General features: G+C 48.4%; 1 protein-coding gene across 11 annotated transcripts in view; it reads right to left on the reverse strand.

Annotated features, from left to right (window-relative positions):
- LOC147621353 (protein BONZAI 1-like) overlaps positions 1 to 17,643 on the reverse strand; it is a 56,744-nt gene that overhangs the window by 29,320 nt on the left and 9,781 nt on the right. For 10 of the 11 annotated variants that reach the window (XR_015269813.1, XM_086824084.1, XM_086824089.1 and 7 more), the window contains one exon: positions 1,174 to 1,230. The exons of the other annotated variant lie outside the window; for it this stretch is intronic. Coding sequence is in view for 9 of the 10 variants with exons in the window: in XM_086824084.1 (XP_086680210.1) it covers positions 1,174 to 1,230 (57 nt within the window). In the remaining variant the exon portion in view is untranslated. The remainder of the gene's footprint in view (positions 1 to 1,173; positions 1,231 to 17,643) is intronic. 11 annotated transcript variants of the gene reach the window in all.

Consider the following 17,643-nt stretch of genomic DNA (forward strand, 5'->3'; position numbering starts at 1 on the left):
TGTAAATCAAGGAGATGGGTACACGACAGTCGGGCTGCTGGGCAGTGCACAGAATGGCGACCAGCAAGCGGGTTGCTCATTGTGAGATGGCAGACAGAATGTGAGATGGCGGGCTGCTTATTGTGAGATGGCGGGCTGGTGTCAATGCAGCTCTGATACCAACCGTCATCACGACCGAGGCGACGAAGCTAATGACAAAAGCGTTTCTCTGTTCGAGTCTCAGAAACGAACGTGTTCATCTCTGACCCCGGCTCGAAAAACAAAAACAAAAAAGTCCACAGGCTAGGGAGGCTCATAGACTATGGCCATGGCTATGGTGTTGAAGCAGTTGACAGAAATAGAGAGAGAAAGAGAGTGACAGCTAGAGAGAGTGAAAGTACGACTCAATGATGTGATGATTGCTTGATTAAATCAATGAAGTACATGTACCTCTTATAAGTACAAAGTTTGCTTATGTCAAACTTGATTAAATCAATGAAGTACATGTACCTTCTGTGACATCATTGCTTATGTCAAACCACAAAATATCTAAGCAGTGATGAGACGGAAGCAACCTTTGTACTTACAGAAGGTACATGTACTTCATTGATTTCTATCACATCATTGAGTCGTGTACTTTCACTCCCTCTCTAGCTTTCACTCTCTTTCCCTGTCGACTGCTTCAACACCATAGCCATGGCTGTAGTCTATGAGCCTCCCTAGCCTGTAGACTGTACCAACATTCAGCAAGCGTGCAAAGGCATTTATCCATCGCAAGCCCTGATATCTAACAGCACCAGTACCACTATTGTGCTTGGCATGATACGAAACTCCAACAAGTATTGTAGGCCATGTTAATTAGAGGCCCTAAAATTATTCATCGAGGAACGGATCTAGGTTCATGCACGACACTTCCACTAAACACTAAGATTGCACTCCCACCAAGACTAAAACCCATGAACAGAGAGGGTAGGAAAAAAGAGAAATGCTCTACCCAGCTAAAGCTTCCTGTTTCATTCCCTTGGACAGCATCTTGCCAAGCCTGACATCAACTAATCACTCCACACAGCACAGCTACTCGGCTTCAAAACTGCATGTCATAACTATTTAGTGTATGGACATCTTCTCCTGGTAAGTTACACTTATTACTAACTGAGATTCAAAAAAATTAAATCAAAATATGTCCATAATTACCTGTGACAAAACACACTCCATTTCCCCAAGAAATTGTTGCTGCTGAACTGGAATGTTCTGAAAAAAAGAGACATTTTTAGCACGACTTCCAGCTAAACAAACTTAATTGCTGCATGAAAACCCTTCCTTTCTCTATCCTTCTGGACCTGAGAGCTGGCTACCACATGTACAAGCAGGCCAAATCAACCATGATAATGGACCATTTTCGCATAAAACTACTGAAGCAACACTCCAAACAATGCATTTACTTTATAATTTTGAGAACAATAAAAGCTATCAAGGTCTGAGTGATCTATGTTCAACTAGCTCTGGTATGTGATGCGAAGTTAAATCACATGACCTGTCACAAACAGAGCCTTCACCCCACCAATCATCTATATACGCACAAATATTTCGCAATCAAATGCCGAACGCATGGCATACATTCTTTTAGCACTAAAATTATTATTAAGTATGCCACAACAGGCAAGTGGCAAAAGCCACTAAGAGGAGTTACTATGATAGGTACGACTTGGTTTTAGAAGTGGACCTTTTGCACCTCCACCTCGAAGGCCTTGAGCTCTTATCTCTGCCATCGACCAGATCTCACTAATCGCATCTATATTCCAGATGTCACCCGAAGGTGCAAGAAACGGCCCACAAGGCATACTACAGTACGTGACCCAATATATCTTTCTATCAACTCCATGCAGATATGCTGTGGTAAACGCTTATAGCATCTTGTCATATGAATCATTGCCTCGAGCTATGCTGCCTCAGGGGCATGGCCGTTACAAACTCACATGCTTGTCCAAAGCCTACTTCTAGTGATTGGTGGGCGTCTCCTCTTCACAATTTTATAAAGTGCCCACGGCCCAACTTGGTGGGCACCCTAGTGGCCACAAAGTGTGGGGTGGGCACCCCAGAAGTGAGGGCCACATCATCAACAGGCAAATGGTTTTGCTGCTATTCGGCCTCCATGCGCTGCCCTGATCTGCCCAGGCTGCTAGACAGCCTGTTTTGAGCTGGTCAAGCCATTCCAGGGGCTGGTTGTGCTGATTTGAGGTTGTTCTGGGCATCCATAGTGCCTGTGGGTGGGACCCATAACCAATCCTTTGAAGTTTATGCGACAAAAATTCATCAACATCACCGCTGCTTGAAATCGTGTCCGGGAGCGTCTACTGGTGCCGGTTCTCCATTTTCAGCATTCCCGAATTGTGAGAGGGCAAGCCAAGCGCTAGTACAAGCACACCAGTGTTGTGTGTGGACCCAGAACACTAGGGACACATTTGCTTCTCTCCAATGAGAGACGGGGAAGTCTTCTTCGACGTGATTCTTCTCCGACAAACATTGATTAGTATTTGTATTCATTTCTTTGTCTATGGCAAATCTGCCTATCATAGCCCGTGGAACATTGTACAAATAAAATACTCCAATAATATACTTGGTATTGAGGGGGCCCGGGTTCCGGCCCCAATGTGGTGTACTTGTGCAAATTTTCAGTTTTCAGTTTTCAGCTTTGTTATGTTTTGTGTTGTTTTCATTCATTTAAGTGTTTTAAGTGATTATATTTACAAGACAGTGCCCAATACGTGCTCACACTCGGCAAGGTGAATTACACCAACTATTGGTCCATGTCCTCAGCACCTCCGAGCACCCATTGGTCTGCCAAAAGAACCCAAAATGAACCATACGCTAACACGTACTTTGCCTAGAAGGCGGCTGCAAATAGGAAGCATGTACACATGGCATTCACATGGGTGATGCACATGACATCCCCTCCTCCTCAACTTAGATCACTGGAGCAAATCATGCACTTTTGCTCCACTTTTGTTCTGGTCCATCTGTAGGCTGAGCTCCATATACACCATCTCAATCTCCAAGCCCCATGTTGTGACATCCGAACATGGCTTGTGCGCTCAAGTGTGAAACCTGTATAAGAACTCAACACACCCTTTTAGCTCTCTCTTGTGGGGGAGATAAAGCAAGCTTACAAAAAAAAAAAAGTTAGGCATTCTATGGTGCTTTTTCACCTTGCCCAAAACATGGACAATAAGATTTTGTTCCAACAATATGGGGTTGTGGATGTTGGAGTAAGCCCTATATCTTCTATGCATGCTACTGTATTGTGCAACCCAATGGAGGTTATCTTGGAGGATTAATGTTTACACTGTGTTGTCAACTTTTCTGAAAAAAAACCCATGGTGCTTTTTGATATGTTTAATAAGCGCGGGCTGTTTTAGCCGATTCAAAATGTTGTCTACCTTTGTGTTGCAATTGTTTTATGGATTAGTGTTACATGAATGACTTGTATACCTTACACTAAAAGGCTGGAGCTTGCCTATGAATTGAAGAAAGAAATGGGCTTGCCTTCAGGCTGAAACTTTCCCGTGGCTCATTCTTAATAAAAAAAAATAATGGTCGTTTGAAAGTGGCTATATACAGGTAGGATGCCATGGTATAGTCCAATTCTAGGTCCTTGTTGAAACCCCAAGTAAGTGGTTGTGTAGCACCTGTGAGTACTATGGGAGAAGCATTTTGTATACAGGTAGGATGCCATGGTATCGTCCAATTCTAGGTCCTTGTTGAAACCCCTAGTAAGTGGTGGTGTAGCACCTGTGAGTACTATGGGAGAAGCATTTTGTATACAGGTAGGATGCCATGGTATCGTCCAACTCTAGGTCCTTGTTGAAACCCCAAGTAAGTGGTTGTGTAGCACCCGCGAGTACTATGGGAGAAGCATTTTGTATACCTCTCCATGACCATTGTGGGAAGAGCTTCTAAAGGGCACATGATACTTTTTTGGTTGGGAGTATAAGCAAAGGTTCTTAACTCTAATATCGTAACCCGGCATACACGGTTGTGAGGGCATATAAACACTACTATTTAGGGGGTCCTAATAGGTTAAATCTTTGCATAATTTCTTGAAAAATTACACTTATACAGAAATTGGTTTTTTTTATGAAGTCTTTGAAAGTCCTTTGAGAAATTACACTTAAAGAGATATGAAGTCTTTGAAAGTCCCAAACATTGCTTTTTCTTTACAATACTTTTGTTAGGGTTAAAAGCATTTCTAGATGGGAGGCGCACACACTACTTCTACTTTAAAAATTCCATCTACATTCCTACACACTACTTCTACTTTAAAAATTCCATCTACATTTCTAGATGGGAGGCGCACACACTACTTCTACTTTAAAAATTCCATCTACATTCCTACACTTATATACTCCTACATTTACACTTATGTTTCCACTTTCTCTACTTACAGCTTCATTTTACTCATCATTGCACATGTACTAGACTTCCTTGATAGACACTTAGAGAGGATATTAAATGGGCAGCAAATTGATTCCCTTAAAACTTAGTCACAAGACTTCAAGGTTTCTCTTTTATTACAAGGTGTATTCTCAACGTAAGCTCGCCATCTGTGTGAACATGCTTCCCTTGATGTTATCTAGTTGAGATCTCTAGACCCTTTAAAGGTTTGAGGTCTTTGTCATTAGCGAAGGAAAAGCGAAAAGGCTTTGTAAGGTCTGTTGGTCTTGCAACTCATTTTACTTACCTAGTGGGTTGACCAATTGTGACCCTTAGGGATGGGCCCCAAGTGACTAGCACATGCAAGGTTAAAACTATAAAACACACCATTCAAACTTAACAAAACAGCATTCATAAGCAAATCATTACCTACAACTCATTGGTTAGTCGAGTCCTCTTCCCTACTACCTAGCTAGCACCAAGATGGATGTATCCGTTTGTTTTACAAGGGAGAAAGTTGCTTGGATATTCTATAGCTATATTGTGCAAACAATTATTGATGAAACAGAGTTGTCTCATAGGGATAACTCATTGTGTACGGAATTTTACTGGACTACTAAACAAGAGATAAAGATATTCTGACAAGTTTATAAATCATTCACACATCAACAAAGAAACAACATAATGAGAAGTACACAAACCTCCCCCCTCTTCCCTTGGTAATGATATATTGCACAGGAGAATCTAGTACAAGCACTACTGTTGTAAGGTCTCCACACATAGTCACAAGGGACGGGGGACGGTAACGGGGGACGGGGTCGGGACGAGTCGAGGGATGGCCATAAGAAGGAAACGAGGACGGGAGAGGGAACGGCACTCCAAAAATACTTTTTTTTTAAGTTTTTCTACTCTACACTTATTCTACTTTGGAAGTACATCAAAATGAGCACAAATTTACACTAAAATGATAAGCTTTTGAGTCATATTAACAAAATACGCCAATCAAAGAGTGAAGGCGTTGATGGTTGATTGTATTCATAATTAAGTAGATACAAAATGAGTCAGGACTAAGGCTTAAGGAAGCAGAATACATGGATGGACTCAAATGAGTCAATGACAAAAACTGCTCAAGCCTAGAGGCTAGAGCTAAGTAGTAAGGCCTATGAATCATGACCCATGAATCATCATCCACGTGAAGTGCTCGCCTCATGGTCATGGGTAGCTTGTGCCAAAGGAGCATCAAGCTCATCCTCACTCTCATCCTCACAAGCATGCTGCTCCTGCACCTCATCCTCTTGTTGCTCTTCTTGTTGACTCATCTCCCACTCGGTGAAGGGATCTGCCTTCTTGATCACGCTCTTGCAAAGCATTCGCAAGTTCGTGCTGACGAAGACAAAGTCATTGGCACGCTCTACCCCAAGTCAGTTCCTCTTCCTAGATGCAATGTGGTTGTAGGTACTCCAAAGTTGCTCCAAGCAAGAGGAGCTCGCAGCCTGGCTAAGTATGCGAATGGCAAGCTGCTGTAGCTCCAGTCCATCCGAACCAAAGTCCTCCCACCATAGAGCAACACCAACTTTGAAGCCTGGCTAAGTATGCGGATGTCAAGTTGAGAGAGAGAGTTGCTTGAACTTTGAAGCCTCGAAGCCTTGAAAGTTGAAGGGGTGTGTGTGCTTGTAGCCTTGTAGCCTTGTTCTTATATAGATATTAGATAGGCAAGAGAGAGAGGCAAGGACCAAGACCCAAGGTCCCAAGCCTAAAGGCCAAGGGAAGAGAGAGGCAAGGGCCAAGGCCCAAGCCTCAAAGGCCAAGCCTCAATACTCAAGGCATCCCCAAACTGCCACCCAAACAGCCATAAACGGCTAGAAACGGCCAAGGCGTCCCCAAACAGCCATAAATGGGTAAAAAAACAGTCGGGACAGCACACAACAGCTCCCTGCCGTCCCCCACAGCGTCCCCGCTCCTACAGTCGTCCCCGTCCCCATCCCTTGTGAGGGACGCCTCCAGGGGGACGCCTCCAGGGGGATGTTCGACCGTCCCTGCCGTCCCCGTTCCTAATCCGTCCCGACTCCACGTCCCGCCGTTCCAAGCATCCGTCCCCTGTGACTATGTTTCCACCGACCACGCCCAAGGATTATTTGACCTAGAACCAAAACCCTAATGAGGTTTCATAGACCTGACATCGTCGTGCGCATCGCATGACTGCGATAGATTGTGGCTAGCGACCTACCACACAACCATAGGTTCAGTACGTCAAACCATCCTCGAGCTTGAGGCCTAATCACCGCGAGCCTCCTTGGTACCGATGGCTGCAACCTAGCATCCCTTACCACTCGGTTGAACCACCCACCTTGCAGCTCCATGGCCATGAGATCTTGCACGCTTCCTTGGTAGCCCCAAGCCACCACATGACTACATGACCTCTTATTGTCTAATAAGTGACCCCAAGGTCACTTATATAGTAATGGCTATTATGGCCCTTCCTTTTTTTTAGTTTTCATGCTTTATTTATAAGCTTTTAGCCAGTATTAGCGCCAAGATATTAATTATAAGCTCTTTGCCAATCTAGACCTCATCTTGCTAGCACCCTTAGCCCACATGTGAACCCTCCACGTCCCCACCCCCCAGCTAAACCTTAACCCTAATCACGTGTTAACCCTAACCCTAACACACACCCCTAGCCCTCATCCTAGGCCTGTTGGGACATAACATACTTCCCCCCTGGAGGATGACTATAGATGGGCTTAACAGATTTTCTCGTCTTTGAAAACCATTCACCATGAGCATTGAAGAACTCAATGCTTGGAGCCACCTATAGCGCTCGCTGAAGCCCCGCCTCACCCCTGCTTGTGCGTTCTGCACTGCTGCGCCACCCGCCTGGTCCCCTCGCTTTGCTCCTGCCCCCCCCCCGCCTGTTGTAGGTCCTGCGCCCCTCTTCCCTTGCTGCTCTACCCGCCGCCATTTTTGTTTCCCCCCTTCGCCTGCTTCTTTGCTGCGCCCCCCCTCCCTCGCTGCTGCGCCCCCTCCTCGCCATCTCGCCCCCCCCCCTAGCCTCTTCGCCTATCCCCCCCCCCCTCTTCGCGCCCACCCCACTTCTGCAGCGCCCCGCCCCCCCCTCCGTCATTTTTTCTCTTCCCCGCCCCTCTTCGCGTAGCTGCCGCCCACCCCCCGGGCTTCTCCTTCGACATTCCGCCCCCCCTCCCCTTTCGTGCTGTCTTTCGCCCCCAGGGGGTTTTGTTTTTTCATTTTCCTCCGGTCTTCCGCCTCTCTGTGTGCAGCCCGTTTCTTGCAAGATTTCCGCTTTCACCTCGCCTACGCCTGAGCTTCAAACTCTGATGGAGACTCCTCCCGCCTCGCCTCAGAGGGACTCATCCGAAGCCCCCTCGCCCGCCCCCGAGGACATCCCCATCAGGCTTTCTCTTTCACCGGAAGAGGAAGCGAGCCTCACCGCAGAGGTGGAACGCCTTCAGGCTCATTCCACCATCTGCTGTATAGTCGGCACTCGCCCCAGCAGAGGGGAGATCCGGGATCTTCTTCAGGCCCGCCTTCTTGCAGATGTGGGCAAGATCCTGGACGTACAGCTACTGGGCCGTGGACATTATCAGATCGAGTTCGAGACCGCCCAGAGTGTGGCCAAGGTCCTTGCCATGAGTCCCCTTGACATCCGGGGTGCTCGGGCTTTCTTCAGACCTTGGCAGCATGGCTTTGACCCAGCAGCGGCTGAGCAGGGAGAGCGCCTTTTTCATGTTACAGTTTGCTTCCCTGGACTCCGTCGGGAGTATCTTTCGCTCCTCTCTCGACTAGGAGCATTGGTGGGCTCGATACTCGAGACTGGCCCCACAGCAGCTTCAGTGGTGGCCAGAGCAGCTGGGCTACCCTCCGTCAGAGTTTTGGTGTCTGACATCTCCTCCCTTCCTAAGGTCATTCAGCTACCTAGGATAGGGGGGGGATGGTTTTCGGGGCTCCCGAACCAGTGCTTCATATGCAGGCAGGTCGGCCATCTGGCCAAGGCCTGCCCTCGCAGGAGACCTCGACCCTCACCACAGCAGCAGGCCCCTGGTGGCCCGCCCACAGATGCGGCGCGGCAGGCTGCCTCCGGGACACCTGCTCAGGCCACAGAGACTTCGGAGTGGCAGCCTGGACAGGGGCGCCGCCGAGGGAGACAGCCACAACAGCACGCTCAGAGACCGCTGCAGCAGCAACCACAATCTCAGCCTCACTGGGTTCCCGTGAGGAACAGCTTCGCTCCCCTCCAGGAGGAGACACCTGCAGAGACCACTGAGGACCAGGAGATGCCAGCTCCCCCACCTCCATCCCCTCCCACCGCCTCGCTTCCACCTTCGCCTCCTCCCGTCCCCGCTCCGGTTGCGGCAGTGGCTCCCTCTCCACCCCCCTCGCCCCCCCTCCTCCCCCCCCCACCCGCCTCGCCTTCCCAGGAGACCCTGGCAGTCCCCTGGCGTTCGCCCACAGTCCGGAGGGCGCTGAGCACTAACCTCGCTCGAGCACCACAAAGGAGACCTACCATGCCGATTCGGGCTTCACGGATATCATCTATCCGCAGTCGGCTGAGTCGCCTCAGTGTTAGACAGCGATAGGAGGCTTTCGATTACACCTTCACTCGGCTTTTTGGAGCAGAGGGCCCCCATGAGCCAGCACCCATCCAAGTTCATGTAGTGATACCTCCGGCCCGCGGGGAGGAGGCACTTGATTCAGCGGTGGCCTTCTCGTTCCCTCTTTGTGGCCCTTGCGACCGGGAGTGGACTGTAGAGCTCGCTCTTAGCACTTTGAAGACTCAGGCAGTTGAGTTTTCTCATCATGTGAGCGACCTGGAGGTGACAGATGTGATAGGCCGGCTCTGGGAGCTGGCTTATTTTTTCTTGGATCCCGGGAGTGTGGATGCCTCAGGGCTTCGTCATTTGGTCGTGCGTATAGTGGCAAACTTAGCACGCGACCCTGGATATGTATGTATACATGACGTTGCTCTGTCAGAGCAGGAGGCAGTCGCCATGGGCCACAGCCACTTGCACCTGCTCCGTAATTCTTGTGGTACACCGGGTGGGCAGATTCGAAGCCGCTCGAATGGGGACTACTCTCCATCCAAGCCGCTTGCGAAGGCCCGCCGTACGGCTGAGACAGCATCCACCTCAGCAGGTCACCCATGAGGATCATCTCATGGAATGTACAGGGCCTGGGCGGAGCACATTTTATACGCTATCGAGGTTGCTTGAGGCAGGAGCTTCAGAGATGCCTGATTGGTGGCAGCATTGATATTTTGATGATGCAGGAGCACCACTTGGGTGAGAGCAGGATCCGGAGATATGGTTCGGTGATGCCTGGTAGATGGGATACCTTTTGGTCTGCAGGGTTTGGTCCTTTGGGTGGACAGGGAGGAGTTTGCATGGTCATTGCAGATGTATGGCGGCAAGCCATTGTGGATCGAGGGATCATTGTGCCTGGCAGAGCACAGTATGTCATTCTGAGGATGCATGATGAGCTAGTGGGCGTGCTCAACGTCTATGCGCCTAATCATGCTAGTGCCAAAGCAGAGTTCTGGACCCAGGTTATGGATGCATTGCCAAAGGCCGCACATTGGTGTGTCGGGGGAGACTTCAACATGCTTGAGGACCCGGCCGATAGGGTGGGAGGCAGTCATGTTACAGTGCACGGCACGGAGCTTGCAGCTTGGGACCGGTTTTGCATGACATTAAGATCACTGATGCATGGCAGCATGGGGCCTTTTCCCGCTCTCAGGACAGTCTTAGTTTCTCTCGGTCGGATCGTCGACAGGGAGGGACTAATTAATCTCGGATTGATCGCTTTTATGTGGGCGACTCGTTAGGGGAGCGAGGGGGCTCCGTCGGCATTCTCGCTGGCACCTCATTTTCAGATCATGCGCCAGTTATCCAGACATTGGAGGAGAGGACACGGGAGCCCAGCTTGCAGTTGAGGATCCCAGAGGGTACTTACAGATCCCAGTCTCGCTGAGGACATTGAGAGGATCTGGCATGATAGTCAGTGCCCTGACCAGGATGCAGCAGGCCAGTGTGCCCAAGGACTTATCGAGCTTAGCTCTTTTCTGCACGCTGCAACTTTGACACGGCTGGGAGAGATTCGCGAGCGGGAGCATCGGCTGAGACACAGCCTTGCCTCGCTTCAGCGCCTTCAGGAGCAGCAGCCTGCATGTGAGTGGTTGGCGTCACAGCTGAGCCAGGCACGCCAGGAGGTTAGAGAGGCAGAGGAGCAGAGACATGAGTTTTACTATCGTCGTCAGGCCTCTCAGTGGACGCAGCTTGGTGATAGAGTGACTGGGGAGTTCTTTGAGATCACTGGACCCCGCCATGCTCGGGCAGGAGTCCGTCAGCTTGGTAGACCGGATGGTTCGGTAGCTACTGAGCCTGGGGAGATCAGAGCCATTGCCACTGCATTTTATAGAGACCTGCTTTCAGCGGAGTCAGCTCCACTGAGGACAAAGATGCTTGCAGACAGACTGTGTGGGCCCATGTGCAGAGGAGGGTCACAGATCGTATGCGTTCAGTTGTTGGTGCGCCTCTTTCAGAGATTGAGCTTGCCGAGGCCTTGAGGGTCCTGCCGCGACATAGTTGCCCAGGGGAGGACAGACTGACGCCGGCCTTTTTTATGCGCTATTGGGACCTATTGGGGCCAGGCCTCCGCAGGGGCTTTCAGCATGTTTTGGATACTGGGGTGATGCCGCAGAGCTTTTCAGAGGGCTTGATTTATCTTATCCCCAAGGGGGAGGGAGTATCAGATGATATTCGGCATTGGAGGCCTATTACGATCCTCAATACTGTCTACAAGGTCTTAGCAAAGGCCTTGAGTTTGAGGATCCAGCCCTTCTTGGGGGAGTTGATTCATGCTACTCAGACAGGATTTGTCAAGGAGCGCAATATCCTTGACAACATCTTCACTTTCTGGGAGGTGACGGCCCGAGCTAGATTTCTTGGCGAGGACTTGGTCGTGATGCTTCTCGATTTTGAGAAGGCATACGATAGAGTTGATTGGGGTTTTTAGAGGGCACTATGCTTCGCTTGGGCTTTGAGCCAGGATGGATCAGAGGGGTGGCGGCTCTGTATTCCACAGCTCGCAGCCAGGTGTTGATTGCAGGAGGACGGGGGCCGAGTTTTGAGTTGACCAGATCAGTCCGTCAGGGGTGTCCCCTTGCTCCTTTTCTTTTTCTCTTCTTTGCGGAGGCTATGAGCATGTATTTGACAGCAGAGGAGGTTGGTTTGAGAGGACTCCAGCTCCCAGTCCGGGGGGAGGACCTGCTTGATGCTGAGTTTGCAGACGACACGGGCTTATTTTTGCATGGCCAAGAGGCCAATCTTCTTCGGGCAGAGCAGTCGCTCCAGGTTTTTAGTGCAGCCTCGGGAGCATTGATCAATTGGCGCAAGACAATGGCCTTTTGGATCAGTAGTGCTCCTACTCCGGCATGGAGCCCGGACCCCGGTTTTAGATGGATTCCTCCAGGCACAGCAGTGCGGTATTTGGGATGCCAGATTGGCCTGGATTTGTCACCTGAGCAGCAGATTGCCCCGCTTCTTCTGAGCATTCGGAAGAAGCTTTTGTATTGGAGTACAACTCGACTATCCTTGGCCGGGAGGGTGGTGGTGGCAAATCAGGTGCTGTTAGCGACCATGTGGTACATTACGTCTTGCTGGATCTTCTCGAGCTCTTGCATCAGCTAGGTACAGAGGCTGATCAGGAACTTTTTGTGGTCTGGGCGGGACGGTCAGCCAGCTCGAGCAAAGGTTGCATGGGCAGTTATTACACTTCCGCTGGCTCAGGGAGGTTTGGGCATTATAGATCCAGTTGATCAGAGTAGAGCCTTATTGGGGAAGCTTATTGTTCGGGGGTTGCTTCCAGGCGCTGAGCCTTGGAAAGAGCTCCTCTTGCAGCGGCTGCAGGCTCGGGCGCCCCCAGCAGGGGGCACTTGGGCACCAGAGATTCGCTGGATCTTCATAGAGATGAGGAGGACAGGCCTCAGTAGAGGATGGGAGGACAGATTTGCTTTGAGTATCCTGAGAGCTTGGGAGCTGCTGAGACCGGGGCTCTCTCAGCGACCTCCTCCTTGTGTTGAGGAGCGGGCCAGACAGCCGCTCATCTGGAGCCCTGCGGTTCGCACAGAGCAGGGTCATATGCTGGGTTCTCGGCCTCGTCTAGCCTGGGGGCCTTTAGCGGCAGGCCCAGCTCGTAGCTTTGGAGACCGGCAGGCCTTCTGCAGTCTCATTCAGGTGGAGAGGTTGAGTCACTTCAGAGGGGGGTTGATTATGAGGGATGATATCCAGGAGGCACTCACAGAGGAGTGGTTCACGCCTCTCGAGCCAGTGGCCCCACGGTGGATGGGAGCCTTTACTCAGTTGGAGATCCTGATTGCGGTCAGAGCTTGCACTGAGGATGGCAGTTGCCTCTACTATGAGATTCAGGATGAGGGCAGACTCCAGCGAGTGGAGGTGGAGTCGCCTTTGGTTGCAGAGTGCACTTTTCAGAGGATTCGGGTAGTGGCCGCCGCTTCTCGGAAGTGGCATATTGACCCCGACCCTGCTGATGTACTCCCGGATTGGCGCATATGGACATATGCAGCGCGCCCCTTGGCCCGGCTACAGTGGGACCCTGGGCTGGGAGAATCAGAACCTGAAGGCGCATTCTGTGCTTGTGCTGACCATCACAGAGGAGGTCTCACCGACAGTGCAAACTCACCAGTGCTCATCAAGTATGGTCTAAATTGAAGGATCTCTTTTCTTGAGATTCGTCGGTACGGGCAATTACCTTGAAAGGGCAGCTCTACGGTTTGTTTTTTCCTAAAGACAATTCCATGCAGTCGTTTCTCATGAAAGCCAAGGTTATCCATGAGACGAGTTACTGGCTATGGGTGCTGCTTTGTCCTCTACTCAGCAAGCTGCACTTATCCTCACCAAGCTTCCTCCGGACTATGATGTGATTTCTCGATCTTTGCGATGCCAGGTCACATCCACTCAATTGGATTTTGATGATCTTAGCTCCTTGCTTTTGGAGGAGGCGTCCGTTCTCATCTCACAAGGTAAGTTGAAGGTGTCAGCCAACAGTTCTAACCACGCACTTTCCTCAATTCAAAAGAAAGGTTAAGAGTCGCTGCTTCTATTGCGGGAAAAGAGGACATCTGTCCAAGGATAGTTTGTCCAAGAAGAAGGACAAGACCAAGGGCAAGGCTTCATCTCACAGAAAGGGCAAAGACACGACACACGACAGTGATACAGATTCTAGTACCACTTCTAGGGCTCCCATGGCACTTCACGCTCAAGAGAACCCAGTGCTGGCCAATTGCCATTGTAAAGCTTCAAGCTAATATAAAAGGTGATCTTGTCCACAAGCTCTCTCTACTCTCTCGTCTTGTTTATGCTTCCACATGTGCATTCTCCAACACATGAAAGGGTTGTTGACCTGGTATAGTAGTTGTACATATGAAGCATGTTAGTCTTGGGCATGCGTATGGATCATACGGGTGGTGCCCTCATGGAGTCCAATGGCATGACAAGATCTCTTTGCTATGTATTCTGTCTATTTTCTTTTTGCAGATATTCATAGCTACTTATGGATTTATGGATATTTGGGACATAGTTGGCTATTGTGCCTGTGTCTGATTCTTGATATAGCCGGTTGAATTGGCCAAAGTTTATTTCTCGATACGGTTGTCTTTTTGTGCCCGTATCCGACTTCAAATTGCAATTTGGACTTATGGCTTTAATGACCGGACTATCAAATACTTTAGATTGGCATATTGGCAACGGATTTACTACACTTGAAGAGTATTCTGATGGTACCAGGCTTATACAGTTGTGGACAATTGTTTGTAAGGCGGAGGGGATGTCACCTTTTGGTCCCTTCACCAACTTTGATCAGTGTTTTGCGGCAAGCCCACACAAAGAACGGAACCAAGGTGAGAACAGTGATTTTCCACAAAAGGAAGCTGAAGCATTCACTGGCAAGGATTGACATGAAAGATGTTCACAAAGCATGAATAACATTTACATGACTAATAAAGTCTATAAGTCAATGTGGTCAAACATCATTTACATGACTTATAAAGTCTACAAGTCAATGTGGTCAAACATCATTAAAGATTGACCGGACACTGGGCATGAATCCCTCGACAAAATGAGGCACCTAAGTACAAACTTGGGGAGCAAGTTGGGGAAAAGCAATAAGTGGGATATTTTAGGCAAACACAACCACTTTTGGCAAAACGGAAAAGCACGAGCTCTATTCTAGGCTGGCTGAGTCAAAAAGGCACACGCTGAAGCCTTAAAGGAGCTGCTTGCTTGAAGGAGGCGCACAAGTGGAGCTTCTTGCTTTGGGATGAGTGCACAAGAAACTTGCCGTAAAACGTTGACTCTTCCTCCCTCTTGGTTTTACTCTCAAATCTGGCCGATTCCAACTAGGTGGTGGCAAGGGTATGTTCATGGAAGAGGTGGCACACAAGATTGTAGGTCAGCAGCAGTTGCTGGACTCTCTCTCCTCTGAACTAGTCGTACATATAGCTAATTCTCTCTCTTGTTTGATGCTACCTTTGAGCTCGGTGACAACAGTGCTACCCATGTTTTTTGATGGCTGCCTCCAAGCTATACAGGCAGCCGTACAGCATCCGTACACCCACACGTGTGACAACGACTAGTGTTTTTCCCTCTCTCTCTCTCTTCTGGCCACCTTCAAGTTGGTGGTCACAATGGTGTAGAGTGCCTGTCTTTTATTCGTCACCTACAAAGTTGATTTGGAATTGTTTTGAGACAATTTTGGGGCAGCTTTGGGACTGTTTTGTCTTGGCTTGTTTATGCTTTGTGGAAAGTTGCTCCGTATACTATGGAAAATATAGTGCTATCCGCACCCTCACCTTGGATTCTTTGTAAAACGTCTATGTAATAAATAAGTTCCTTAGGGGGGGCCGGCCGTTCCGGCTCAATGTATTATCTATTTATATTTGATGGCTTCCTAGTGTTATTCTCTGTTTGCTATTGAAGTGTCTCTTCTTTTTGTTCCAGCTCCCCTATCGATTACAAAGGGAATATTACAATTGTGACTTAATCTCTCTAATTACTATTGATTAGTCTTTAATCATCATTGACAGGACACCAATGAAGGACCGGTGTCAGACTCTAATCTCCAAGAGTCTCCAACACGCTTCAAGGCTCCAACGTGCTCCAAATAAGTCTTCAGATCAAGGCCATGTATGCTGGCAACCTTCATGGTTCTCCATGCGCAAAGATGCCATTGAAAGCCACACAGTAAATTTTGCATGATGCTCAATCTTCGTAGGACCAACCATTGATTTAGGGTTAGGGTTTTTATTGCAAATTACCACATCTTGTAGATGTAGAGATTGGTGCGGTTGAGCCCAAAGTTCAACAGCACTAGGAGTAGATGATTGTAAGGCCTATGAAAGCTCTCTGTCAAGAGGGAAGACATGGCGAAGGGCAAGTAGGTGATCATACCTTCGTAAAGCCACCCAGTTTCAAGGACGGAGTGGTTGTCATGACAACAAGAATTTATATGCATGCAATGGGCCATGGTTATGTGCAAGAAAGGTAAAGACAAGGCATCTATACATGCTATGGTCACGGCTTGGTGGTATGGGACAATTCAAAGGAAAACAAAGAAGAGTCAAAGGTGAGCAAAGAAGATGCTATGGTTAGATACCTTATACAATTTTTGAATATCGTTGCATATACACGGAAAAAGCAGGAGCTTTTTGTTATGTCTGTGTGCAATTGCTTGTTCTCTAACAATCATTTTGCTTGCCATTAGCAAGCACCAAAGGCACATTGCCTACGCCTTTTTACACAGTATGAAGAGTGATCTGCACATTAGCAATTGCTTGTTCTCTAACAATCATTTTGCTTGCCATTAGCAAGCACCAAAGGCACCTTGCCAATTCCTTTTACACGATAGGAAGAGTGATCTCCACCTGAGACACTCCCATTATCCACAACCTGCATACAGCTGAATACATCACGTCTAGAAGTGATATGCCTAGAAGCTCCGTTGTCTATGTAGCAAACAAGTTGACTATTCTCACGTGCACTTAGAGGCAACTCATCATTCACCTCTTCTATGATCAAAAACACCCAATCATCCTCCACAACGTTGGCTGATTTCTCGTTGTTTGTCATTTGAAGAATTGCCTCACTCCTTGCTTGCATCCTTTTCTTCTCTTTATCTTGAGCAATCCTCTTCCTGCACTCATTGATATAGTGCCCTAGCTTATGGCAGAATTTCTTCTTCTTTATCTTTGAGGCATCACCCTTGTGACCAATTTCCTTGTATCTAACATTTTTTTGCCTTTATCGTTCACCACCAAGAGAGCGATTGGCCCTAGTTTGCTCGTCTTGTAGAAGCAAGCCCACAAGCTCATCAAAAGAGACTGGATTTCTAAGACGGAGGCAAAGAATTTTAGGTGTTTGTAACAAGCTGCCTGTTAGGTACAACTTTATCTATATTCAGCAATTGTTCTCTCAAGTGTTTGACCTTGGTAGATGCTTTGAGATGGAATCTCCCTCATGCATCTCAAAAATGTCAAGCTGCCTCTTGAGATAGGCAACCCGTGCCTCATTCCTTGTCTGATGCATGTTATTCAGTGTGTCTCATGCCTGTTTTTCTGATCTACATGAACGTATATGAGGTATGAACGTATATGAGGTATGATAGATCTTTTCAATGATAAGGCAATCAATGAAGCCTATGCATCACAAGAATCCCACCTCTTTTGTTCCTGCATAGGGGGACTGTACATCTGCAATCCTTGGTGGAGCTGTTTCTGGGGTGCAGATTGTTTGTGGGCATGTGTCAACACCTGACACGATATCCCAAAGTCCTTTGGCTATCAACACAATACAAATCATATAACTCACAACGAGTAGTTGGTTCAGTGCAACTTATCCTCCTGGGTTAACACCCCAAATACATCCTCTGCATGTGCCATCACTGCTCAACATGCCCGCTACTCTATTGTAAACACAAGTGATAGCACAAGAATCTCCAACACAGATCTGTGTGCCTGCAAGAGATGAACTGTAGTACAAAAGCTCAAAATGCACTGTATCAAAAATTATACCTGATGACTTACAAGAGCACCCTTTGTCAATGCACCATGACCCGTAAGCTCTCTCTGTGCAGTGCCCACGAGTAGCTCAAAGACAAAGACACCAGCTGTAGTAGCGCCACAACGATCTTCTCGCTCCACACACAAAC

Source organism: Cibotium barometz, chromosome 30, assembly GCF_041138505.1.
Source record: "Cibotium barometz isolate CiBa-2024 chromosome 30, ASM4113850v1, whole genome shotgun sequence".
NCBI classification, from domain to species: domain Eukaryota; kingdom Viridiplantae; phylum Streptophyta; class Polypodiopsida; order Cyatheales; family Cibotiaceae; genus Cibotium; species Cibotium barometz.